This window comes from Alexandromys fortis, unplaced genomic scaffold (assembly GCF_014885135.2).
Source record: "Alexandromys fortis isolate MF-2015 unplaced genomic scaffold, M_Fortis_MF-2015_v1.1 scaffold_88, whole genome shotgun sequence".
Lineage (NCBI taxonomy): Eukaryota > Metazoa > Chordata > Mammalia > Rodentia > Cricetidae > Alexandromys > Alexandromys fortis.
The window spans coordinates 5361665-5388856 of NW_026067961.1; the positions used below are offsets into that span (position 1 = coordinate 5361665).

General features: G+C 46.8%; 1 protein-coding gene and 1 long non-coding RNA gene across 3 annotated transcripts in view; one reads left to right on the forward strand and one right to left on the reverse strand.

Annotated features, from left to right (window-relative positions):
• LOC126508197 (uncharacterized) overlaps positions 1-21909 on the reverse strand; it is a 40731-nt gene extending 18822 nt beyond the window's left edge. For both annotated transcript variants that reach the window (XR_007593749.1, XR_007593748.1), the window contains exons 1-2: positions 21495-21909; positions 11296-11405 (exon numbers count right to left, since the gene is read on the reverse strand). This is a non-coding gene — a long non-coding RNA (uncharacterized lncRNA). The remainder of the gene's footprint in view (positions 1-11295; positions 11406-21494) is intronic.
• The window catches only part of Slc25a33 (solute carrier family 25 member 33), a 28413-nt gene continuing 21969 nt past the window's right edge, over positions 20749-27192 (forward strand). The window contains exon 1 of the mRNA XM_050153291.1: positions 20749-21207. Coding sequence (XP_050009248.1) covers positions 21152-21207 — 56 coding nt within the window. The 5' untranslated portion in view covers positions 20749-21151. The remainder of the gene's footprint in view (positions 21208-27192) is intronic.

Consider the following 27192-nt stretch of genomic DNA (forward strand, 5'->3'; position numbering starts at 1 on the left):
AAGGCACATACACACACACACACTGACTTCCACAGGCAGATGTTATACACACACACAATTAATTAAAATTTTAAAAAGGGAAAAACTAGAATAAATGGGATAATGATGGATCGAGTATGACAACAGGTTTTACTCCATGTGTGTGCGTCTATACATGTGTTTCCAGATTTAACCATTGATAAACCATACCAGTGAGCAGTAACATCTCAGTTCTGATCATTTTTCCTCACATGTGTAGATATGATTGTACTGGTAGGGTGGAGGACCACAGGGCTCAGCAGGGAGGACTCCTCCAATTGCACTAGAAGGGTAGAGGAGTATGGGCTCAGCAAAAGGACCCCCCAATTGCACTGGAAGGGTGGAGGACCACAGGGATTGGCAGGGAGGACCTCTCCAACTGCACTGGAAGGGTGGAAGACCACAGGGATCAGCAGGGAGGATCCTTCCACAGTTTGGGAAGAAAATCGATAGTGCTCCATGGACCCATAGTTGGATGCCAGTGGATCAGAGGCTGGTAGGTTTTCTCTCTGAACTCAAGCCCTCAGCACTATTAAAACTTAAAAAATTAACTGGACACCAATGCGCAAACCTGTAATTCCAGCTCTTGGGATGCTGAGGCAGGAGGATCAAGACCTCAGGGTAGCCTCTGCTAAACAGAAAGTTAGAGGGCAACCTGGGTTACATGAGACCCTGTCTCAAAACCTCACAAAAGGCTGACTATGTTACATACCGTGTTACAGCAGTATCCTTGGGTTACATAGAGGAAACGGTCTAGCTGTCTGGGCACGGCCCACTCCATGAGGCTTGCACAATGCCAGCATTATGTTTCTCAGATTGTGTCCCCCCTCGTGAAGTGATGAATTTGTAGACTATGTTTAAGGAAGTCATTGAAGTTAAATGAGGCCATAGAGCAGAGGAAGTGCACACCAACAGAAGGAAGGTCACGTAAGGACATTGCGAGAAGGCGTGTCTGCCAGCCAGGAAGACACCCATCAACAGACTCCAGCCCTGCCCGCTCTTTGATCTCAGACTTCCAGCCTCCAGTGCTCTGAGGCCCGAGTGTCAGCCGCTGGGGCTCTGTGGGACCCTGTCAGCAGCCCTCCAGATGGATGCATTATGTAACCTGTCATTTCCGGGGGGGGGGGGGGATAGTGACGTTTACACGGTTGACAGCTGTGTTCCTCAGCTGAGCCGACTCTGGAGCTGTACCGGAGGCAGTTTCTGAACATCCTGCATCTCATCACTAACACCGTTGTCCAGTGAGAAGCTCCTTGGAGCCCCTCCCAAACTTCGAGAAACATAAAGAGCATTCTCACAGCTTCCAGTGGGAAGCAGGCCCTTGGGCTGTAATTTACAAGACCACTTCTAAAAGAGATAATTATAAGATAAAAACACGGTGCGGAGCGCTGCTCAGGTGTCAGACGCAGACTTAACTTACGGGGCCTGGCTAGCCAGTCTTCCATTGTTTTGAGCCTTGGAGGTAACTGCTGATATCAAAGCTAAATCATGAAAACATAAAACTTAAGTTGAAGTGTCCCACCTCCGTCCCTCCTGGGACTCGATATCTGAATATCAAGCCGATATCAAAATACGCTCACGTACAGTCACTTTCCCAGATACCCTGTAGTCAGGACTTGGGGCTTGTGATCAAACCTTCCACTCAGGGACAAAACACTTCCGAAGGGTTAGGCGCAGGAGCATAACTGGTGAGTGTAGGGTGTCCGCGGGAGCACGGGCAGGCGCCAAGTCCCCTCCTTGTCTTTAACAACCAGGACAGAAGTGCCAGTTTGGCTTCTCTGTTCAAAGACTGGCTTGGCCTGAGGTTGCCTGAGTAGAACTGGCAAGTCCCAACTTCTCCTCGAAGATTAGCGGATAACTGCGCCTCCCCCCTCCCCATCCCCAGAGGGAAAGCCCCAGAGAAAGGACAGCTGGAGAAAGAGATTTCCTGGGACAACAAGTTCCCAGGAACCACTTGGGACTCAGCCAGGACAAGCCGGTCTCCCAGGGAACAGCAAGTAGGAAGAGGGAAGGAAGGAGTGCAAAGAGCTTGCTAAGTAATGAAATGTTTCACGCCTTTAAACCCAGCACTGGGAGGCAGAGGCAGGCGGATCTCCGAGTTCAAGGCCAGCCTGCTCTACAACGAGTTCCAGGAGAATGGAAGGTGCGTTTGCTGATCGATTGATTGATTGTGTGTCTGACACGTGTGTGAGGACACGCCATGTTTTCAGACTCAGGGACTCTAGGACTGAATCAGTCAGGGTTCCGCAGAGAAGAGGGACACAGGAAGAGATTCAAAGCCCATAATCCCAGAACGTGATGGGGGAGGGAAGAAAGGATTGATAGAAGCCAGCCTAGTCTACAGTGGGGGTGACTTGGGTTTCTATGGCTGTGACAAAGACCATGACCAAAAGCAATTTGGGGAGGAAATGGTTTATTGGCTTTACACGTCATTGTCACAGGCCATGGAGGGAAGCCAAGGCAGGAACTGTGCCCACTGACTTGCCCCTCATGGTTGGCTCACCTTGCTTTCTTACACAGCCCAGGACCACTCACCCATGGGGGACTGGGCCCTCCTACATCAACCATGAATCAAGAAAATGTCCCCACAGACTCTCCTGCAGGCCAATCTGACAGAGGCGTTTTCTCAAGTGAGGTTCCTCTTCCCAAATGACTCTAGCTTGGGTCAAGTTGATAACCAACCAACTTGTACAGAGACCTTATCTCAAAAAAACCAAAAAGACGAGAGGAAAGAAGAGGAACAGAAGGGGGAGGGGGCAGGGAGACAAGAGATGTGTTTATTTGTGTGGCTACAGAGGTTGAGAAGTGTCATTATCTGTGGGCTGAACACCCAGAAAAACCAAAGCTACAGTTTCAGTCCAAACCCAAGGGCTTGGGCACCTAGAGTTGGTATTATAGGTCTCTGCTCAGACTCAGAGACTCAAAAGCAGGAACTCCAGTGCCCAAAGGCAGGTAAAGATGGCTGTCCAGGTGCAGGAGCAGGGAGGTAAAGATGGCTGTCCAGGTGCAGGAACGGGCAGGTAAAGATGGCTGTCCAGGCGAAGGAGCAGGGAGGGCTATTCTCCTTTTTGTCTCTGCATTCTATGGGAGCCACCAATGCATCAGACAGTGCCTGCATCAGTGAGGGCCCATATTTTTTTATGTGCATGGATGTTTGCCCTGCACCTATGTACATACATCATGTACATTCCTGGTGGCCTCAGAAGCCAGAAGAGAGCTTCAGATCCCCTGGAGCTGGAGTTATAGACGGGTGTGAGCTACCGTATAGGTGCTGGGAATTGAACCCAGGTCCTCTAAAGAACAGCAAGTGCTCTTGAGTACTGAGCCATCTCTCCAGCCCTAAGAGTAACTTTTGATTTAGGATGCCAATTCAAATATTGATCTTTTCCAGAAAAATTTCCCAGGTACACCCAGAAACTCTTTGTAACTGTCAGGTAGAGAGAAGCTGCGTGTATTTGTGCATATGTGTATGTAAGTGGTAATATATGTGTGTGTATGTGTGTGTGTGTCTTGTATGCACACATACAAGTGCGGGTGCCCAATGTAGTATGTGTGCAGAGGCCAGAGGGAGACTTTGGGTGTCCTGCTTCCTCACTCTACCTTATTCCCTTGAGTCAGGGTCTCTCAGTGAATCTGAAGCTAGAATGGTAGCCATCCAGCCCCAGCAATCCTCCTGCCTCAACTCCTATAGTGTTACATAGGTGCTGGGATCTGAACTCAAGTCCTCACGCTTGCACAGCAAGCATTCTTATCTCTCTGTTCTAACCTCCCGCCATCTCTCCGGTCTGACCTACTGCCATCTCTCCAGCCCTATTCCCCTCTCTCACTCCCCACACTTTTGCAGTGCTGGAGATAAAACCCACGCAGGGCCTTGCACATGCTCAGTGCATGCTCCACCACAGAGCTCCGTCCCTGCCCTATGGCCTTCTTTACCGAGTAAAATGAAACCACACTTCTCCAGTGTCCTTAAGTACTAGTGCTAGAGATAAGGTGCCCTCTCCTGGTGGAACCCACACGTCAGGGGGCGGGGCCTGAGGGAAGAACCATGAAAGCTGTAAGGAAGGGGAAACCACACGAAGCAGGCTCAGTCTCTTTCATTGTAAAGGCAGACAGCGATACTGTAGCCTCCGTTTTATGGTGACATAGAGCGTGAGTCCTAAGGAGAAGAGCAGATACTCTCTACTTGTGGCCGCGTGCTGGGTCTGACAGGCCTGTCCGCTCCCCTTGCCTGGGCCCGGAGTGGCAGCCTCTTTCACATGGAAGCCCTGCTAGCGCTGTAGTCATGCCAAGTCTGCAACTGGAGCCAGCTCCTTTGGGAGGATACAACCGTGGGGTCATTTCTGTGAGCCAATGACTTCTTCAAACCCTTGGGGCTTACCAGCCCTGGGTAAAGTGTCTTGATTCTTTCTCTCAGGGTCACTGGACCCAGAAAGAATTACCTATGGAGGGCTAGGCTGTAGCTCAGAGGTCGCCCAGCATGCAGAAAGCCCTGGGTTCCATCCTCAGCACTGCATACACTGGCTGTGATGGTGCAAACCTGTAATCCCTGCACTAGGGAGACCGAGGCCGAAGAGTCAGAAGCTGCAAGCCATGCCGGGTAGATATTGTCTTTGAGGCCTCCCCAAGCTACAGGAGAGCCTCTCTCCAAACAAACAAGCAAACAAAAATTGCTCATGGAAAAGCAACTTGGTGCGCCTGAAGCTTTTCTGCCCCACCTCCACTACAGGGACTTCTATGTGAGGCGCCGCCCATGTCACCCACAGGAACCTAGGCCTTTCTGCTTTGTGTGCCTGGAGGTGTAGGGACTCCTCAATTCCCGATCCTCCAAAGGGAACGTGAGTCTCTTAAAATATTGTCAGGAGCAATTGAGGCGAAGCCACCCAGCGGTCAGAGCCCTCCCTACCCAGCCACATCAGCCTCTACTGCTCTTCCTTCCTGGCCGCCTCTAGGCAGGTACCCAGCAGAGGGAGAGGTCTCCGGATTTCAGCACCAGTAGCTCAGAAAGCCAGCCATCCCCAGTGGACCTAAGACAAGCACTTTGCTGAGACCCTAGGTCAGGCTCACATTGAAACAGTAACCAGTTCAGGCTTGGTTGGAGCGCCCAGCAGGATCACCAGGAAGTTTAGTGTTGAAAGTGAAAGCAAGCCGGGCGATGGTGGCGCACGCCTTTAATCCCAGCACTCGGGAGGCAGAGGCAGGCGGATCTCTGTGAGTTCGAAACCAGCCTGGTCTACAGAGCTAGTTCCAGGACAGGCTCCAAAGCCACAGAGAAACCCTGTCTCGAAAAACCAAAAAAAAAAAAAAAAAAAAAAAAAAAAAAAAAAAAAAAAAAAAAAAAAAAAAAAAAAAAAAAAAAAAAAAAAAAAAGAAAGAAAGAAAGAAAGAAAGAAAGAAAAAAAGAAAGTGAAAGCAAGCCACGGCTCTCAACAACCTAGGCTCAACCATGAAGTTCTGCAGAGGGTCCAGCCTTTCGCAGATCAGAGAGATTATGAGTCAGTGAGAAAAAACACAGACTTCTGTTCTGAGGGATAAAAGCTTCTCTCCCATTTCATTTCTGTTTCTGGTGCTTACTCTTTCTTTCTCTGCTCTGTTCTACCCTGATGTTCCCTTCTGTTTCCTGGTGACTTCCCTCTCTCGACTTCCTGATGTCCTCTCTATCTTCCCTGGTGGTTTTCTTCTGTTTGTCTTTACTTTCTTCCTCATAGCTTATATATCCCAGCAAAATCTTTCAAGCAATATAAATTAGAATGTGGTTCCATGCTATAGAGATTTGCATTGGTATGGATCTTGGTTTATTGATATAAATTTAAGGTCAATTTTTGTTAGACTGTGTATATGCATTTCTGATCTTGATTAAGGCATTATGTTTATCCAGCTCATTTAAAAATGTAGTGTATAATTAATGAATACTGATGTGGGAGTGTCATATATCAATCTGTTGATTTCATTGGTTAAGCAATAAAGAAACTCCTTGGCCCTGGTAGGTTAAAACATCGGTGGGAGGAGTAAACAGAATAGAATGCTGGGAGGAAGAGGAAGTGAGCTCAGACTCTACAGCTCTGCTCTCTGGAGCAGAGACGCCAGGCTCTGCTCTCCCAGGCAGCTCCGACCCAGGATGGATGTAGGCTAGAATCTTCCCGGTAAGCGCACCTTGGGGTGCTACAAACAATTATTAGAAATGGGCTAGTCCAGGTGCGAGAATTAGCCTAGAAGAGGCTAGATAGAAATGGGCCAAGCAGTGTTTAAATGAATACAGTTTGTGTGTTGTTATTTCGGGCATAAGCTAGCCAGGCGGCCGGGGTGTTGGGGACGCAGCCCCGCCGCTCCTATTTCAACAAAATACAGGTTAATAGATGATCATCTATAATAGTCAAACTTATAGTCATGTTAGTTAGCTTTTCTAAATATATAGAGATATATTTCAGTTAAATAATCTTCAAACCTTTCAAAGATCTACAGAATATGACATTTAAAATGTTTTAAGAGCTTAAGACTTTTCATGGCAACGAGACACATCTGCTCCTGGCAGCACCAAGCTACTTTAAAAGGATGATGGGCATTAAAGAGGCTCCTTAAGGCAATGGTTAGCCATTTGGGCAAGAAACTGCTTTGGCCCATAGCAAGGCAGAACTTAGCTAGGCAGGGAAAACTAAACTGAATGCTAGGAGAAAGAAGGCAGAGTCAGAAGAAGTCATGTAGCCCCACTGGAGACAGACACCGGAACTTTACCTGGTAAGCCACAGCCTCCTGGCTATGGACAGGTTAATGGAGATGATTTAATCTAAGATATGAGTTAGCCAGAAATACACTTAAGCTATTGGCTAAACAGTATTGCAAATAATATGGTTTCACTGTGGTTATTTCAGGGCTGAGCATCTGGGAACAGACAAGTGGACTCTTACAACAGTTCCAGTCTATTTTTTAAGTGAATGATTACAATGAATACAAGTAAAACCCAGCATGTTTTCCATATCCCTTACATGATTAAGCCTTTTACATATCACAGTATTACAGGTGAAAAACAAATCACCCCCAAGAGTCCACATACATTCAAGTCCAAGCAACTTGATATAGATTAACAAAGTGTAAGCAAGCAAGGTGTTTTTCTCAGCCAGTTCTTTGACTGGCAGCCTGAATTTTTCAGTTATAAAGAAAGGATCAACCACTTTTATTATTTATCTCAAAAGGTAATCTTATAAGGATCTTAAAATAATCGCAAATCTAAACTTTTTTTTTAAATTTATTACATATACAGTATTCTGCTTGCATGTATACTTGCAGGCCAGAAGAGGGCACCAGATCTCATTACAGATGGTTGTGAGCCAACCCCGTGGTTGCTAGGAATTGGACTCAGGACCTTTGGAAGAGCAGTCAGTGCTCTTAACCTCTGAGCCATCTCTCCAGCCCCAAATCTAAACTTTTATACATGAGAAACAATTAGTCATCTCTACTTAAATCCTCAGCAGTGGACTCAGCATCCTGGGATGTGAGCCCATCCAGCCTGACTCTCCTGGGAGCTGCTCACTCTCCTTACAGCTCAGCATTACATAACCGCACTCTGCAGGCAGAAGCAGCTGGGTTCATTTCTGACTCTGGACAGGATACAAGTTATTTAAAATCTTTCCCCCCCCCACCTCCTTTCCCTCTGCCCTCATCTCTCTCATGTATGCATACATCTTGAGGGTATCTGTGGGGGGGGGGGTGCAGCATGCGCACCTGTGTGCATACACCAGAGTGTGACATCTCACCTGGTTTTTTGCTTGTTTGTTGGTTTTAACAGGGGCTCTTACTGAACCTGGAGCTCACTGATTCAGCTAAATGCCTGAGGAGCTCAAGGACTACCCTGTCTCCACTTCCTTGGCACTTGGCACTGGGTTACTTATGCATGCATGCCATCAGCCTGGCTTCCCGTGGATACTGGGGATCCAGACCCAAGTCACCATGTTGTTCATAAGCACTTTAGTAAGCCATCCCCAGCGCCTACTTAACCTCTCATCAGCTGGGATGAATGAGGATAAGAAGTCACCGGTGGTTGGGAGGCCCACATAGAAAAGACACGTGAAAGGACTGGAGAGATGGCTCAGCGGTTAGGATCACTGACTGCTCTTCCAGAGGGCATAGCTTCAATCCCCAGCACCCACATGCCAGATCACAACTGTCTGGAACTCCAAGACGTGACACCCTCACACAGATGCACAGGCAGACAATACACCAAGCGCATAAAATAAAGACAAATTATTTAAAAAAAAAAAAGAATTTTGTTTTAAAGAAAGAAAAGGTACGTGAAGGGTGGCCATGCAGTCCAGGCTCAAGGGACAGGACTAAGGACACATACAGCCCCGTGACGGAGGGCTCCCCTAGCACGTGTGTGATACACAGGAGATGAGCACTTGGGGGAGGGGTGCTATGCAGGGGCAGAGACTCTGACTGATGAGTTTGGCAGCGGTTATGGAACTCACGCACGGCACGGTCTGTGTCTGGCTGTCATGGAGACCATCCATCCCTGACGGTCGTCAGATGAAGTGAAATAGTTCCTAAATCTCCATTCCACAGTGGTAAAACCCCCCAAATCACAACAGCTAGAGGCTAACCCTGCTGGTATGAGAAGCTGGCCTGGCAGGACTTCATCTGGCAGCACATTCCGGCCTTTTCTGGCCACAAAGCTGCTTACCGGGTACTCAGAGAGTCCCTGTGTGTGACTATTCAAAACACTGTACACCTGAAAATGGAATACTGCCAGAGTCAGATATGGCCCTAACCAACTCCTCTAAAATTGTTACGACACAGGCCAGTGAATCGCACCAGGCCTCTGCTCTCAGATTTCTCCCCAAGAGCTGTGCCCTGACCAAGGCTTTTGGATGAGGGATTATGTTTATCCCATGGTTGCCATACAATAGGAGCTTAATAAATGACGGTTCTCTCTTCTTTTAGGATGATGACATCCTTAACGTCTGTCTTTACAGCCCAGCCCAGTGTTCAACATGTTAGTTCTTATTTAAAAAAAAAAAAGGTATGTGTGTGTGTGTGTGTGTGTGTGTACACGTGCTTGCATGTACCTATTAAAGCCAGAAGATGGCATCAGATTCCCTGGAGCTGACAGCTGTGAGCCATCTGATGTAGGTGCTGGGACCTAACTAGGTCCCAAGAGCAAGAGCAGCAATTGCTCTTAATGACTGAGCCATTGTGGGCTGGAGAGATGAGTCAGTGGATAAGAGCACTGGCTGCTCCTGCAGAGGACCCAGGTTTAGTTCTCAGCACCCACGTGGCAGCTCACAGCTGAGCCACCATCGCTCCAGTCCCTAACACAGCCGTTATTGTTCCTCCTTCTCAACTATCAGCTAAATCAGCCTTGCCACACAAGTGAGGAAACTGAGGCACAGTTGACACTTTGATCGCAGAGCCTTGGGTTCTGCTGCCTCTCAGCAGCTGAGACCAGGACAGCAGCAGACGAGAGGAAGAGAGAGACTTTCCTGACAGCACCTACCCACTGGCCAGCTACTGACCCTGCGGTGCCACCGAGCCGTTAGAGTGACCACCAAGTTTTCAACATCACCCAACATGATCACAAACGTAAACGTAGGCTTCTTAAATTTGACTCTGTTCCAAAGGTGATTTCCTTCTAAGAAAAGATCAGGAACACTGTGAGCAGGGACAAGGAACTCTCAAAGTCAGGGAAAGCGGGTTCCCACCTGGCAGAGACTCACAGGCTGCCCTGGATTTTCCCTTGCCAAGCACAGACAATGTTGGCCTTTCATTATCAAGGAAGCTTGGCTTGTAAACTCTCACTAGGACCGTAGCTGGAAACCTGGCTCAGGATGGATCTGTTACAAAGAGAAAGGGAAGTGCAGTGTCCTGGTGTTTGCCTTTTGCCCCACACGGCTGCTTCTACCCTCACTGCCTCTGCATAGAAATAAGTCTCACTGGCTTCCTATCATTTGATTATACATGAAGCTACCAGAAATTCCCAGAGAAAGAAATGAGCCCTATCCCAGTCTCTGGGCTCCGTTGTGGAATATTATTTTAAGGTGTGTTACATTTGTTTATGCTACAGAACATTTGTTTTAATGATGCAAAGATGTGTTGCGTTCCTTTATCTTGCATTTGTTTAACTCTATGAAGCTGTGTTAGTTTGCCTGTATAAAACACCTGAGTGGGCTAATAAAGAGCTGAATGGCCAATAGCAAGCCAGGAGCAAGGATAGGCGGGGCTGTCAGGCAGAGAGAATAAATAGAAAGAGAAAAAGCAAAAAAGATCAAGAATCAAGAAAAGAAGGGGTCAGCCAGCCACTCATCCAGCCACGGAGTAAGAATGAAAGTAAGATTACAGAAATAAGAAAAGGAAAAATCCAGATGCAAAGGGTAGACGGGATAATTTAAGAAAAACTGACAAGCTGAACAAGCTGGCCAAGTCAGGTGGTGGTGGTGGTACACGCCTTTCATCCCAGCACCCGAGGAGCAAAAGGCAGGTGAATATCTGTGAGTTTGAGTCCAGCCTGATCTACAAGAGCTAGTTCCAGGACAGCTAAGGCTGTTACACAGAGAAACACTGTCTCAGAAAAGAAAGAAAGAAAGAAAGAAAGAAAGAAAGAAAGAAAGAAAGAAAGAAAGAAAGAGAGAAAAGCTGGCTAGAAATAAGCCAAACTAAGGCTGGGCATTTATAAGTAAGAAAAAAGCCTCCAAGTGTATTTACTTGGGAGTTGGGTGGAGGCCCCCTGTGGTGATATTTTATTTGTGCTTTAACAAATAATGTTTGCCTGAAGATCAGAGTGCAAAGCTAAGCCACTAGTTAGCAACACAAGTCAGGCAGTGGTGGCGCACACCTTTAATCTTAGCAGGAGACAAAGGCAGACGGGTCTCTGTGAGTTCAAGGTCACCCTGACTTTAACACTAGATTGATCCAGTCTAAAAGAGAAATAGAGCTCACAGCTTTGATCCCAGCACTTGGGATCACACACCTTTAACCCCAGCATTAGGGTGGTGGAGACATTTGAGTGATGAGGCTGGGCAGAGAAAGGAATATAAGGCAAAAGGAGACAGGAGCTCAGGATTCAGTCTGAGGTTTCATAGAAACAGCATTCAGTCTGAGGACTTGTAGAGACAGGACATCCCATTCGGCAGAGGATTTGGTAGAGGTAAGAACTAGTAGCTGGCTGCTCTGCTTCTCTATCTTTCACCATAAGCCTCTATATCTGACTCCAGGTTTTTATTATTAAAACCAATTAGAATTCGTGCTACAGCCCCCCCCCCAAAAGAAGAACAAAGAGTAAAACAAACAAACCAAATAAAACCATCTGCGGTGCTCATAAAGCAGACCAGGTCTTCACAGCTCCCCACAAGGCGATGAAACCCAAAGCCACGGTGGCGAACAATTGCTGGTGGCAGCAGTTTCTGCAGCAAAACAAGAATTAGAGAATTAGAGGTTTGAGAGGCGAGAGCGAGGGGAAGAAACAAGACAGAACCCGCATCAGGTCACTGGAAGCCACCAGCCCTTGGAAACCTGAGTGGGGAAGGATGCTTTTCGTCTTCCACCTGCCAAGCTGGCGACGTCGAATGGATCAACGGGTCACGTGCGCTTCTTCACCTCTGAACTTGACATGCGGTACCTTTGTTCACGCTATCTCTTTATGCTAGTGGTTGAATCCATGGCCTTGGGAATGCGAAGCGTGTACTCTACCACTGGACTACACCCCATCCCCTGAGCTAGTGGTGCATGTAGTTGGCCTTGTTTTTTTCTTTTTTTTTTTTTTTTAGTTTTTCGAGACAGGGTTTCTCTGTAGCTTTGGAGCCTGTCCTGGCACTAGCTCTTGTAGACCAGGCTGGCTTCAAACTCACAGAGATCCACCTGCCTCTACTTCCCGAGTGCTGGGATTAAAGGCATGCGCCACCACTGCCCGGCGGCCTTGCTTTTTTCTATCTAATCAACTTCACTGGGCTACAATGTACATACAGTAAAATGTATCTATTGCAAAGGGGACTTTGATGGTGGTGGTGGGACAGGTCTCACGTGGCCCAGAATGACCTCAAACTTGCTATGTAGTCGATCATGATCTTGAACTCCCAATCCTCCTGCCTCTGCTTCCCGAGCACTGGGATTATAAACCCTGTCAGAACACAGTCAAAAGTTAAATAATGCACAATGCCTTGGGGAACTGTGAGAGAGGCTCCAGGAAAGAAGGCAGGCCTTTGTCCTTGGCTGCATTTTATTCCTGGATTTTCTTGGATGTGATCACATGCCTCCTTTGACAAACATTTACATTCTATTTATGAGTCATATTCATTCTCGTTGGATGTCAGGACATAGTCATAGACTCCATCTGGTCAGTGGACCCTGAATCTGGACACAGCCCTCTGTCTTGTTGGATGTCAGGACATAGTGATAGAACCCAGTCCGGACCCTGAATGTGGGCCCGGCCCTCTGTCTTGCTCTTCTCCTTCCCTAGATATAATCTATAGTGCCTGCCAGGCAATTATGTTTAAATTGGTCTGTCCTGAGAAAGGGCTGTTCTGTTGATACTTAGTATGTGCTTACTGGTGTTTATTGATATGTTTTTCTGACCTCAAACACCCTTCCTTGGATCATTGCTTTCTTTGTTATATTTATGTATAAAAGTACAATGGAACTGAAGTAAAATTGTCTCCAGCATTAGGCTGTGGTCTGCCCCATTCTTCCAGGTCCTCAGATGCCAGGTCCAGCAAAGATTTGCACAGGTTGGCAGAAAAGTCGACAGGCATCATCCACCATTCATGGCAAATTTAAACTTTACTTTCACTTTGGACAGTCCCATGTATCCTAGGTTGGCCAGAAAGTCAAGATGCAGCTGACGAAGACTCTGAACCTCTGATCAACCTGCTTCCATCTCCCAAGTACTGGATCAAAGGCATGTGCCACCATGCTCAGCCTCAGAGCGGAACTTTCAGTTAATTTTCTTTTCTTTTCTATTTATTTATTTATTTATTTATTTATTTATTTATTTTTTTATTTATTATGTATATAATAGTCTATCTGTATGTATGTCTGCAGGCCAGAAGAGGGCACCAGACCTCATTACAGATGGTTGTAAGCCACCAAGCCACCATGTGGTTGCTGGGAATTGAACTCAGGACCTTTGGAAGAACAGGCAATGCTCTTAACCACTGAGCCATCTCTCCAGCCCCAATTAATATTATTCTCATTCGGTTCCTATTCCTATACATCACAGAACATTTTCTTGACCCTAAGACGTTCCCTCCAGCTTATGCTGCAATGTGCTGAATGGTTTCATGTCAACTTGACACAAGTTGAAGTCATCTGAGAGGAGGGAAGCTTGGTTGAGAAAATACCTCCATACGATCAGGCTATAAGCTAACCTATAGGGCACTGTATTAGTGATAGATGTGGGAGCCCATCATGGACAGGGCCATCCCTAGGCTGGTGGTCCTGGGTTCTATAAGAAAGCAGGATGGGAAAGCCATGAAGAGCAAGTCAGTTAGCAACATCCCTCCATGGCCTCTGCATCAGCTCCTGCCTCCAGGTTCCTGCTCTGCTTGAGTTCCTGCCCTCACTGCTTTCCCTGATGAACTGTTTGGTGGAACTGTGAATGAAACAAACCCTTTCTCCCCAGGATGTTTTCGGTCCTGGTGTTTCGTCACAATAATAGAAACCTGACTAAGGCATATTGTCAGACCTTCTTATCCCCCACCCCAGGTAGCCAGCCACTCATCTGTTCAGATCTATGGTCAGTTCTGCCCCTCTGTTCTGTCGTATTAACAGAACCATGGACTCTTTTATGCCTGTTTCTTCCTCTCTTGCGTCTCTCTCTCTCTCTCTCTCTCTCTCTCTCTCTCTCTCTCTCTCTCTCTCTCTGCTATTATAAATAAGATTCTATTAAATTACAGTTACTTGTATGCATGTGGTCTTATGTGTGGCATGGCACATGTTTGGAAGTGCAAGAACAACTTGCAGAGCCGGCTCTCTTCCCATTGTGTGGGCTCCGGTATGGTACAGAAGCCAGGTCAGCAGGTGGGAGGCACCTTTCCCTGCTGAGTCATCTTATTGGCCCCAAACAGGGTTTCTTAAAGCTTCAAAAGCCAATTATTTGCAAATAAATAAGATAAAAAAAAAACACTTCTTTTGAATACACTTTGCTTCCTGTGACCTTGCTGAATTCACCAATTAGTTCTGAGCTGCTGCAGAAATTACTCGGGATTTCGTAACGATTACGTCATCTGTGAGTAGAGAGGCTTTGACTTCTCCCTTCCAAATGTTAACAGACTCAGGCCTATTACACAGAAAGCCAATGTCCAAGAGACGGACGCTGAAGAAGACACAGCAGGCCTCTCCCTCCCAGGATGCTACTTACCTGGACTAATGGCCCAGACTGCCTTCCAACCTTTGGGAAAGGAGGAGATGCTTACATGAGGACCAGGTTAGGAGATGCCTGCAGAAGCAAGCATTCCCCAAGAACTTTAGTCAGGTAGCCTGGTCTTTTGACACCTACCAGGGGTGATACTCTCCTGGCAATTGCCACAAATGCATACATATACATATGTGTGTGTGTATTTATATGTGTGTATATATCTATATAATGAAATATAGCCCTATTTACCCGCATTTCCCCATCCCCTCCCCATGTTTCTTCAACATGCCTTTTCTACCTCTCTCTTTCTCATCCACAAAGTGCAGTTAGTGCTGCCCATGTGTGCATGGGTGTGAGGCCATCTACTGGAGCATGGAATGCCCATCAGTGGCCACATCCTTGGAAATGAATGGTTCTTCCTCCCCCACCAATTGCCCATGGCCAATGGCTCCTCAGGAAAGAGTGGGGCCTGGAGATCCTCTACTCTGTGTAACCAGAGACTGGAAGTATTCTCCATCCCCCGGACAGGTTTCTCTCCACCCACCAGGTCCCACTCACTAGTTCCCACAGCTGGTTATGAAATAACCACTCTGAGGCTTAATATTTTTTTTTCGAGACAGGGTTTTTCTGTAGCTTTGGAACCTGTCCTGCAACTAGCTCTTGTAGATGAGACTGGTCTTGAACTCACAAAGATCCGCCTGCCTCTGCCTCCCAAGTGCTGGGATTAAAGGCGTGCGCCACCACTGCCCGGCTCTGAGGCTTAATATTAATTACCTACTTTTTAACTCAGGCTTCTTGAGTGGCTACATGGCATCTGCCTGACTCTGCCTTCTTTCTTCCTCTTATCTCTGCTTAAATTTCCCACCTTGCTATATTCTGCCTTTCCACAGGCCAAAGAAGCTTCTTTATTAGCCAATGGTAATAGTACATATTCACAACATACAGAGGGGAATCCCACATCACCCTATCTGTGCCAGGATTTTGGCTGGCTTGCTCTTGTGCAGATCTTGTGGGTTCGTGATTGCAATAGCCACATCCCATCCAGAAAACTGCATTTCATGGCAGTCTTCTCCAGCCGCCTCTTCCCCGAGTCTGGGTGGTGCTGGAGTTAGCAAGAGTCATCCCACTGGGGCTGAACTCAGTCTCTTACTCTTTAGAGCAAGACAGTCTGAATGCAGAGTGAAGACAAGCCCTGAGAATGAAAGAGAAGGGGAACAAACCAAGATGGAGCCGCTGACGACAACCCAGCACACAGTCTTTGTGCTTTCCTTTTCTTTTCTTTCCTTTTCTTTTCTTCTCTTGCCTTACTGCACTGTCTGGAACCACTAATGCAGATGAAGAAGAGGTTAGAGCTAACGTCTTTGATGTTAATCTTGGGGATTAGGCAGTCGCTGTTTACCATTAAGTATGATGTCAGCTGTAGGATTGTATGATGTCAGCTGTAGGATTGTTTTTGTTTTGAGACAGAGTCTCACAGAGATTAGGCTCCCTTTAAATTCCTGATTCTCTTGTCTCTACCTCCCCTGTGAAGGACTAGGAGTCCACAAGATCCCCGGATCCCCGGTAGTCAGGCAGAAAGGGAAAAGAGACTCCAGGTGGATTAATACACTCGATTTGGCAGATTTTTTTTCCTGCCAGAGAGAATTTTTCAGTGGAGCTTTCTAAGGAGGGTGAGGTGAATTGGTTTCCTATGTCAAGAACCAATCTGTTCTCTCTCTTTGTCTAGATTACCCGACCCCCTGTGACAGCCCAAACCAGTCAATTCTGAGGGGGAAAAAAAAGAGGGGAGCCAATCTCCAAACACAAAAAGTTTGTCTCTGAGACAAATTCCAGAACCACTTTAGGTCCCCTTCCCACCTGGGAACCTCTCTTTTCATGTGCTTTGCTTTGTGTTTTTGCTTTTACTAAAACTTGGCTGTGGGAGCTGGAGAAATGGCTCACCAGTCAAGAGCACTGGCTGCTCTTGCAGAGGACAGGCATTCACTTCCCAGCACACATACCGCAGCTCACAACCTTGTACACTTCAGTTCCAGGGGATCTGATGCTCTCTTCTGTTCTCCAAGGGGATATGGCAGACAGGTAACACAGTCACACATGCAGACAAAACACCCAAGCACATAAAACAAAAATTAAAAAAAAATTGGCTGTGGTGAGACCTTGCTTTTCCTGCTTTTTTATTCTTTAAATAGGCAGAGGAAATAATAGGTTTCTACAGCCCTAGCCGACTCACCGTGACAGCACACAAGGGCTAGATTACAGGTGTGTACTGCATGCCTGCGTAGACACCGTTTATCAGCGAGAAGATTGCTAAACACCTTCTGTGTTTATTGACATCCTCGTTCCCCCTCCCCACCCACCTTTGTTCTTTTGACCTGCTGACCACTTGGTTTCCTCACCCACCCACCCACCCTGCTGAGTGTATTATTGCTGTTTCAATGGTAAACCCGCTTCATATTCCCGGATTATGAGCCATTTGGTCATATTTTACCCTTTTGTTGCAACTACTGAACTTGATTGTATATTTTTTTCTTTTTGAGACAAAGTTTCATATAGCCCAGGCTGGCCTGGAACTCACTATGTAGCAAAGGATGACTGAGAACTTCTGGCTCTGCCTCTTCTGGGCTTACAGATGCACACCGCCATGCCCAGCTGTGGAACCATCCTTTTGGACACTGTGAAGATGTGCTGCTCTCGTTGTTAATAAAGAGCTGACTAGCCAATAGCTCTTAACTGCTGGGCCATCTCTCCAGCCCATGCCCAGATTTTGTGCAGTGTTGGATATGACACAGGAGGCTTTTTTCAAGCACACTACTAACTGACCTGAAGGTTTGTACGTCTCATCAAGCATTTGTGTCCATTTCAGTCTCTGGGGACCCTCAGAGCCCAGACTACTGCTTGAGACAGGATAAAGTCTCAAGAGCTGTGCTAAACACGTGAAACCTCTAGCTTCCCTCCACGTGGGCCGGCTGAGCCAAATAACTTATTTACATATGTCAACAGAAAGTTCCAGACTTCCTTCTGAAAATGCCGCCGTAGTCTTCCTTCCCAGCAAGAGATACACCGGGGAGTAAGGACTAGTGAGGGCCTTGCGCAGTAGCTCCAAGTACAGGCGCTGCAGTCAAATCCTCTCAGTGGGCGGGGAACGGGAGCAAGAGGCCTTAACCGAGAGGCTTTGCAAAGAGGCCAGTCTCAGAGCCGGCTTGAAAGACTCACAGCAAGGGGGAGGAAGGAGAGGTAGTCTAGGCCCAGAAGGAGGAACTGGGGCAGTGGAGGAAGGGTGACATCTTGGCATCAGAAGCCGCACGTTCAAAAGCACAGAGGCGTGACAAGTCATTACTTCAGCCTCCAACTTAGCTGTTGACCTTGAACAGATCTGTCCTGCTTGCTGGTAAAGAGGGAACCAAACAACAGAGCTGCCAAGTCCCAGGTTTGCAGTGAGATGATGTACGGGAAAGACCTTGGGAAAATTCCCACAGGAGCGCTGCCTTGCTGCTGACAAGGAGACGAGGTGTCTCAGTGGCCTGTCCAGCCCAGCACTGCACTGACAGGCCTGAGGAGCAAGCAGCCAAGAGACTGGCTCTTCCTGGGCATCAGAGCCTAGCAACCAGCCTCACACAGCTGCCCAGGAAAGGGGAGGGCTCCAAGGGTGACACCTCCTCTGATTTAGGATGGGGCGTGGTGGCTTATGGGAGGCTGAGGCAGGCAAACTGAGCTGAGTTCAAGGTTAGTTTGGTCTGCCTTGAAAGTTCCAGGTTGACCAGTGCTGCATAGTGAGACCCTGACTCGGGGCAGAAACAGACAACAAAACCCAGAGTCCTGCCTAGATAGGGACAGTTCTCTTGTGGTTAAGAGGCTGGCAGTCGTCTGCCTAGGCTCTCCACTACCCTACAAACCTTCAGCTGGGGCTGGAGAGACGGCTCAACCACCTCAGAAAATACCAGTTCTCTTCCCAGCACCAACATGGTGGTTCACAGCCATCTGTAACTCCAGCTCCAGGGGATCTGACTCCTTCTTCTGGCCTCATTGGTCACCAGGCATACATGTAGTATACATACATGCAGGCAATAACACTTATACATATAAATGCTTTTTATTAAAAGCTTTAAAAAATCAACTTTAGCTAACTAAGACAAGCTCTCACTTCCTAAGCAACTGAAGCAAAGGGTTTGGGTAGATATAGGAAGCATGAAGAATCTCACCTTTTTCTTTCCTTTCTCTATTATTAGAGCACAGCTGGTGTGCACCCACCCACACCCACACCCAGAGCGCCACCACTGAACTATAATCCCAGACTTGGAGCGCTACTATTCCCCCGCGCTGCCTGACAGCGATGGCTTTAATATAGAGCCATCACTGTGTTTGTATTTTACATGACTACCGAGCCTAGCAGTTGTTTCTCAGCAGTGCCCCCTATCAAACACAGATTGGCTGTGTTTACCCACAACTCGCCTCCCACTCCTGTCGCCCTGTGAGTACACACAGGGCATCTAGCAGCTGGGTCTGGGAAAGGTGGCTCTTTGCTTTTCATCAGGTCTGGGAAACGGAATACAAAAGGTTGGTGTATTCTGCCTCTGGACACTCCGGAGGGTAAAGGGACAAAGGAGCGGATTGCGTGAACAGGTGGCTTCTAGTAGCAGCGAAGTAGGAGAGATAAAAGGCAAGGGATGGGTTCCAGGAGCTAGAAGTGTCAGATGGAGGAGGGAGAAAGATAAGAAAAAGGGAGGAGGAAAGAGTAGGGGCGGGAAGGGAGGGAGGAAGAGGGGGGGATTATGAATCAGTTTGTAAGCATAAATTTATGGCCTTGGTGCCTATGCAGGAACAGAGTCACTACCAGGACAGGGAACAGCAGAGGCTGAACAGGTTTGGGGGGGGGGGGGGGGGGGGGGGGGAAGTTTAACCTAGGCCATTTGTTTACTAGGTTCTTGGGCAGTTCTGGGTGGCAGGTACCGTGACAGGAACAATCTGTCTGGAACAACCATGAAGTCTAAAAACAAGGTTCTCTGCTCCCACGGAGCTCACATGCCAGGATGGTTAGAACAGTTTAAATAAAACGACAAAGTAAGTGAGGAAGTCACGTGATCAGGGTGCTGCCAGGGTAACCAGGCAAGGCCCAGTCAGAGCCCGGCTTGGAGGTAAGAAGATGCCAGTCTCAGTGTGGCAGTGGTCCAGGATATCTAAGCAGAGAAGCAGTTTGGGTATCTCAGTCTGCATATTAGAACACACAGTACAAAATTCACAGTGAAAAATACATACTAAATATAACACTATTTATAGAAAGACCAAGAACGCTCAGAGTTCTAAGGGTGTGCTGGAGGAGAGCAGGCTCTTTAGATCAAGTGTTCGTTTTTCCTCCTAAGCTCAGAGCTGGGAGATGCAATATATAATCTGAATCTGTGTCCTTTTTTGCACATGGGAATATTACAAAATTAACTTCTTAAAAAGATCCAGTGGGCTGTGGAGATGGCTCAGGGTAAGAGGACCTGCAGTCCAGCCTGATGACCTGAGTTCAGTTCCTGGGACCCACAGGATGGAAGGCAAGAACTGACTCCTGCAAGCTGCCCTCTGACCTCCACACCTGCAGGGTGGCATGTGTGGACCCCACAACACGCTCAACACACACAGACAGCTGGGTGTGGTAGGTAGTGCTTGCTTTTTTATTGTTGTTGTTGTTTGAGACAGGATTTTTCTGTGTAACCCTGGCTATTCTGGAACTTATCATGTAGTCCAGGCTGTCCTTGAACTCACAGAGATCCACCTGCCTCTGCCTCCTGAGTGCTAGGATTAAAGGTGTGCTCCACCACATGCCTTTAATCTCAGCACTGGAAAGGCCTCAGAGGTAGGTGGATCGATGTGACTCCGAGGTCACTTGGTCTACATAGAAAGTTCCAGGTTAACCAGGGCTTCATAGTGAGACCATGTCTTAAAACAACAACAACAACAATAAAACAAACATATGCCAAGCCTGGTGGCACACATTTTTTAATTCCTGTACTCAGGAGGTAGAAGTAGGCAGATCAAACGTGAGTTTGAGACTAGCCTGGTCTACACGGCAAATTCCAGGCTATTCAGGGCTGCACAGTAAGACTATCTCAAGACAAATCACAAACACATAAACTTCTCTCTCTCTCTCTCTCTCTCTCTCTCTCTCTCTCTCTCTCTCTCTTCTTTTCTTTCTTCTCTCCCTTCTTCTCTTCCTCTCTCCTTCCCCTCCCTCACTCCTTTTCTTTTTCTTTCTTTCTTTCTTTCTTTCTTTCTTTCTTTCTTTCTTTCTTTCTTTCTTTCTTTCTTTTTTTTTTTTTTTTTTTTTTTTTTTTTTTTAAGAGAGACCGGGAGCATGGGGCCTAGTTACAATGACCAAGCCGCCTGGGCAGGTTTTCACGCCATCCACTCGCAAGCCTGGCCAGCCTCTCACGGCCAACCTCCCGGGACCGACCCCACCCCGCGTCTGCACGATCGCCACGCCCCACATCCACCTGTCGTCCAATAGGCACACGGGATGCGGGCCCACACCCCCGCCGCGCCGCGTCCCGCCCCGTGACGTCACGGCCCAGCCTCCGCCACGTGACGGCCGCGCGCCGGGCTCTGGCTAGCGGCTGGGAAGCGCCGCCGAGGCCGCTGACTGGCCAGGCGCCACGCCGCGGAGGGAGCCGGGCGCCTGGGCCTCCCGCGCGCGAGCTCGCGCATGGGAGCGTCGGCGGCTGCCTGAGGGAGGGCAGCGAGGCCAGCGGAGCCCGAGACCTCGAGGCGTCCCTCGAGCGGCTGCGGCGGGCTGCGGCGGGCCGCGGAGCCGGCGCGGCCATGGCGACGGGCGCTCAGCAGAAGGAGAACACGCTGCTTCATCTCTTCGCCGGCGGGTGAGCTTCGGGCCCGAGCCGTGCTGTCCTCTGCCCCGGCGTTGCCGCGTTCCCCCACCCGCCGCGGACCGGGGTGAAGCGAGGGCGGGCGGCCCGGGAGGGTTGGGACTTCGGTGTCCCCACGGTCGCGGTCGCCACCGGCGCGTCCGCGCTCCCATCCCCCACCCGCCGACCGCCTCTCTCTTTTAAACAATTCCTGGCTGGTGTGACTGTCACCAGGGGCGAGCGCTTCTAGCCCCTGTGGCTTCAGCCCCCTGCTTGTCGCTGGCTACGCTGCAGTCACTCACCGCTTCGGAGGTGCGGACGCTGGAGAGCCTGGGGAGCGCTGGAGGTACTGCGCTCGGTCAGAGGGCTGCGAGCAGGTGTCGCAAGGCAGCGGTGGCCTGCGGAGTGTGGGGGAACGGATGCTGGCCTGCACCACGTGGGAGGGAAAATGGGGACCTCGGAAGGTTTGTCTGTGCTTGTCGGTCTTTAAGCACCTTCAGTGCTTTTCGATGTAGGGACACATTATGGTATGTGGATACGAATAGGAGTTGAATTTCCCCCCTCCAAAAGAAAAACAACAGAAGTTAAATTATTTTTTAATATTTGTTCATTTTTTTTCCTTTTGTCATAGCGGCTACTGGCATGGGAGCCTTTTGGTGCTGGTGTTTCGGGGTTTTTATTTTGAGAAACGCTCTCATGTCTTGTAGCTGAGGATGATCCTCCTGCCTCCTCCACAAGAAAGATGTTGGGGTCACTGGTGTGGCCCAGTGAGCCTGGATTTTATGTGGTGCTAAGTATGAAATCCAGGACTTTGTGCATGCTAGGCAAATTCTCTATGAAGTTAACGTTCCCCAGCCCTGGGGTGTTGAGCTCCTTGGCCTAGCCCAGTTTTAAGTATAGAGTGCTTTACATAACCTTCAGGGTTCATCCTGTGTTTTCATCCTGAGCACTTTAGCTGTGGTCTGGACTATGTATTACCCAAACAGTTCCTTATACTAAACAAGTGCTGGCTGAATAATTACCCGGAAAATAACCACGATGCTCCCATCGTTTCTGGTGCCTTTGTACTTTTACTATGGCCAGCAGTTGTTTTCTCCAGATAGCTTTGATGGTTGTGCTTCGACAGGAAGGATTTCTTACTCATTTTATTTGTCACCCTGTTATTCCTCTCGTCCATGTCTGCACTGATCCTACCTTTGAGAGTGACACCCAGAAGGCTCCCTTAAAGTCGACCACTTCATATAAATTTGTCAAACCTGGGAATTTAAAAACTCTTTAGGCATATTTTTAAAGCCAAGAGAATTTTTTAAAAACGAGTTTATGATGAGTGAGTTTTTTTTTTTTCTTTCGTGCTATTTTTACTGAGGTGGGCTCTTAACATTGTGTTCATGCTCTTAACTGGAGGAGTTCCAGAGTGCCCTGTATTGTGACCCACTATAATTGATGGCCTTGTCTGGATGAATCTCCCTGTAAACACTTCACAGTGCCCTCTGGCTGCCAGCCTTTTCCTTCCTGACAGAGAATACTGCAGTGGGCAGCGCAGGGCAGCTTCCAGGAGTCATTAAGGTGTAGGGAGTTGATTAGCGCTGTGCCTGAAGCCGTGGTGTTTAATAAGCTCTAGTTGCTTCATTAGCAGTTTGAGATCTCTGTGTTTGCAGATAAGAAATGAACCTTCAAAAGATTGTTTGCAGAGCTGCTAATTGGATTTTAGCCTAAAATACTTCTGTCCCTTTCAAGGTAGAGCATGAAAGGAGTTGAATGTAATGAACAGGGCACAGGCTGTAGTTAAAAGTTGTCAACCCAGGGGTCCTCGGAACAGTTCCCTCTGTTGCTAAGCTGGCCTCTTTCCAGGGAGCTAAGTTCAATGCCTGTGAAAAGTCAGGGGTCTTGCTTTAAAATCTGTTGTTTCTCTTGTTTATTGGCTAGTCATTGATGGCTGTATTCTCAGACAGATTTAATGCTATCCCAGATTAATAATAGTACAAACTATTTGTTTTTGAGACAAGATCTAGAATTCACAGAGATTCTCTGTCTCCACTTCTGCCTCACAAACACTGGAATTAAGATTCATGCCACCAGGTCCTGGTGATTTCCAAAGATTTTTAACTCGCTATGACAGGCTTATCAGTTTAATATAACCAGTGAAAATTAATTTTAGATCCTGGAAACATGAAGGCTGTATCAAAATAGTTTGTGATCTATAATTTTTTTTTTCTTGAAGAGCCAAGTTTCTATATTATTCCCAGCGGTTATTGCCAAAGGAGAAAGTAGTCCTGAATTAACATGCAATAGTCAGGTTTTCAGAATGGCACGTTGTCCTTTGAGAAGAAAGCAGGAAGAAAGACCACCACAGACCCAACATCTGGAAATGCAGTTTGGCAGAGGTTCCCAGTGGCTTTCGTACTCACTCTGCATAGGATTGTGTCCTTTATGTTGGTTTATTTTGTGTGGGCAGGTCTAGAATTCACTGTATAGTCCAGGTTAGCCTCAAGCTCCCCGCAATCCTGCCTCAGTCTTCCAAACACTAGGATTACAAGGCATGAGCCATGTTACCCCAGTTCTCCACTTTGCTTTCTTAGTGATATATTGAATGATCGTGGTAGTGTATTTTGAGTACAGTTTATCATTAATGTCTGTTTTAATATTCAGTGCAAGTTCCGTTTCTAAGGCCTGTGAGTGGGGATCAGTGAAGATGTTGGCTTAATTTACAGTGAGCTCCTTCTTACACTGACAACGTCTTTGTAATCCTTGCTTTTTCTTCCTTCACGTCCATTATAAATCACATCCTTACCTGTGGACAAGATCTATTTCCTTTGACTAAATTAGTGAAGATATAGCTGCTGAGTCAATATTTGTAGATTTTATGTGTATGGGTATTTTGTCTACATGTATGTCTGTGTATCACATGCATGCCCTATGCCAATCAGACTAGAAGAGGGCATCTGATCCTCTAGAACCGAGGTTACAGATTGTTGTGAGCTGCCATGTGGGTGCTGGTCATTCAGCCTGGGTCCTCTGGAAGAGCCATCTCTCCAGCCCCAAACTAAAATATTTTTAAGACATTTGGTCTCAGCATTTTAAGTTTGCCTCTTAGTGTGAGTTGCTTGTGCATGACTGAGCTTCATTTTTGGTGTTAAAAGACCCTCTAGGTCGCTTCCCTCCCTCAGTGCTGTCAAAGCAAGAGAGTAGTACTCAGGCGTTACTCGAACAAATATAGTTTACTGTTTCTTTCTGTGACCTATACCACTCCATCAAGAAAATGGCCAGAGTGCTCTCAAGTAGCCCTTCCTTGGAAGACCTGATTTGCCTTCAAGGGCCTGGGGGGCTTGTGTCGTCTTAGTGACATCCTTTGCCTGCCATGCTACTGTGAAGGTGGTATTAGATCTTCGTGGTACAGCTGGATTAAGCTGTAGATTTAGATTGATAATCTGAATTAGATGCTTTCAATCTTATTTCTTATGGTGTGATTGTGTGTGTATATGTGTACGCATTTTGTAATAATAAACAGTTACATGACCTTTAAAATATTTTTAAATAAGGTCCGGAGATACTTTATTGGTAGATTGTATGTTTAGTATGACTGTGACCCCAGGTTTTTTATTTAATCCCCAACATGCTACAAAGGAAATATTGATGGGAATATGTAGATCCGGTAGCCCATAGATAGTTTCAGAATTTACTGTCTTCCAACAGATCACTGGCCATGGCTGACAGGTATACTCTGGCACTTTGCCAACTTAATTTTGATTATGTGAAAGCATTACAGAAATGACTGTTCCACTATCTAGGGGTGCAGTGTATAGACCATTCAGATTTTTCCTGAGGTCCAAGGCTGTAGCTCAGTGTGAAGCGTTGCTAGCATACACATGTCCTCAGCTGGAGCTGCCAAACCATATAAACCAAACAAACAATAGCACATTCTTACAGGAATTTTGATTAAACAAATATAATGACTAATACTTTTTATCAAGATATATATATATATATATACTATTTATGAATATAAATTGACTTTAATTTATCTACTATAGTTGTAGCTATGAAAGGGTTTTGGGTTTTTTGCTTGTTTGTTTTTGATGGGAAATGCCCAATAAGATGGAAGTTTCTTTTTGTATATTTGTTTTTCAAGACAGGGTTTCTCTGTGTTGTTTTGGCTGTTCTTGAACTCACTCTGTAGACCAGACTGGCCTCAAACTCACAGAGATCCGTCTGCCTCTGCCTCCCGAATGCTGGGATTAATATGTGTGCCACCACTGCCTCGCTAAGATGGAAGTTTTTTGTAAGTACCATAAACTTCCTTCACTAGACCATTCCAAGTGTAGGTGCCAGGCAGGTTACAACTGCCAGGCAGTATTAAAGAATTGACTGTCTTAACTCGGATGTAGATTGATGTGGTCTGAATTGTCCTAAATAGAGAAATGCAGTACTTTATTGCTGAGTTACTCATTAGTATTTGCTGAAGCTATATTGGTACAAGGTAATGTTAATTTAGATTTCTTTATTTGTGAAAGATATGATTCATCTTCATTTGGGATGCTTTTTCCCCCCTTAAAATTTATTTATTTTATTTATGTGTATGAGTGTTTTGCTCGCCTGTATGTATGTGTGCCATGTGCATGCCTGGTGCCCTCTGAGGCCACAGGAGGGTATTGTACCATGTCAGTGCTGGCCTGAGCCTGAGCCTCTGCAAGAAAAGGCCGTCTCTCCAAATGAGATGGAATAGAGGGTGTATATCCTAAAGGAGAATCAGCGGCATCCGAAATTGGTTTTGCTTTAATGAAATAATACGCAACTTACATAATTGACATCTCATAAGCTTTATGTCTGATATTCATATAAACTTTCCAGAATATGATAGTTTGTGAAAAGCAACTAATGTATTTCAAGTAGCAGAAAAGAGGAAAAATTATTGAATTGCCAAGGATTAGAAGGCTTGCACAGTTCCTGTTGGTATTGTTTGTTGGTAGAGCCCATTTTGTACCTGTGTATAGTCCATGACCATGGAAATCAGTTTACCGCTAGTTGGTAGTGATTTTTATAATAAATAGCCCATTAGGACTTGAGAGATGGCTCAGTGGGCAAAGGACTTCCTGCCAAGCCTGGCAGCTGGAGTTCAATCCCGGAGACACACGTGGCAGAAGGAGAGAACTGTGAGTTGTGTGCTGGCATCCACACATGCGCACCAACACACCCACCCACCCCACATTGAAGAAATAAATGTAATAAAAGTCTATGGGCCACCGAAATGGCTGTGCTGGTGAAGGCACTTGACACCAAACTTGACAGCCTGTGTTCAGTGTCTGGGACCCATATGGTAGAAGGAGAGATCTAACTGATCACCACATGAGCATTGCAGTGTGTGTGTGCACTCACACAAACACACACACACTAAATGTAATATTTTAAAGGTAAAACTTTTTTTTTTTAAAAAAGCACATTGGCCTTGACGTTAGTGCCTAAGGTGAGTGAGTATATACTCAGGAAACAGAATATTTTACTGAAAACTTGTTTAATTTCTTTCTGATTATTTGAAATTCTGAGGTGAAAGTTAATTTATGTACATCACTTAAAATTTTTATGTAACTTTGTAACCTCATAAAAATAGCTGAAAACTTCAGTGTCCATTTTATAGTAGTTGTTCTAGCCCACACTGGAGGAGAGGTGTGGGAAATTAAGCAAGGGCCATGTGGATATAAAAAGATACAGGTTAAATATGCCTTGCTTGTGTGATAAATGCTACTTCAACTCTGAAGGGAGGAGGAGAGAAAGTAGAGAAATGCCAAGAAGCAGGTGCTGATGTAAAAGGGGACAGGTGGGGGACTGGAGAGACGGCTCAGGGGTTAAGAGCATTGCCTGTTCTTCCAAAGGTCCTGAGTTCAATTCCCGGCAACCACATGATGGCTCACAACCATCTGTAATGAGGTCTGGTGCCCTCTTCTGGCCTGCAGACATACACACAGACAGAATATTGTAGGCATAATAAATAAATAAATAAATATA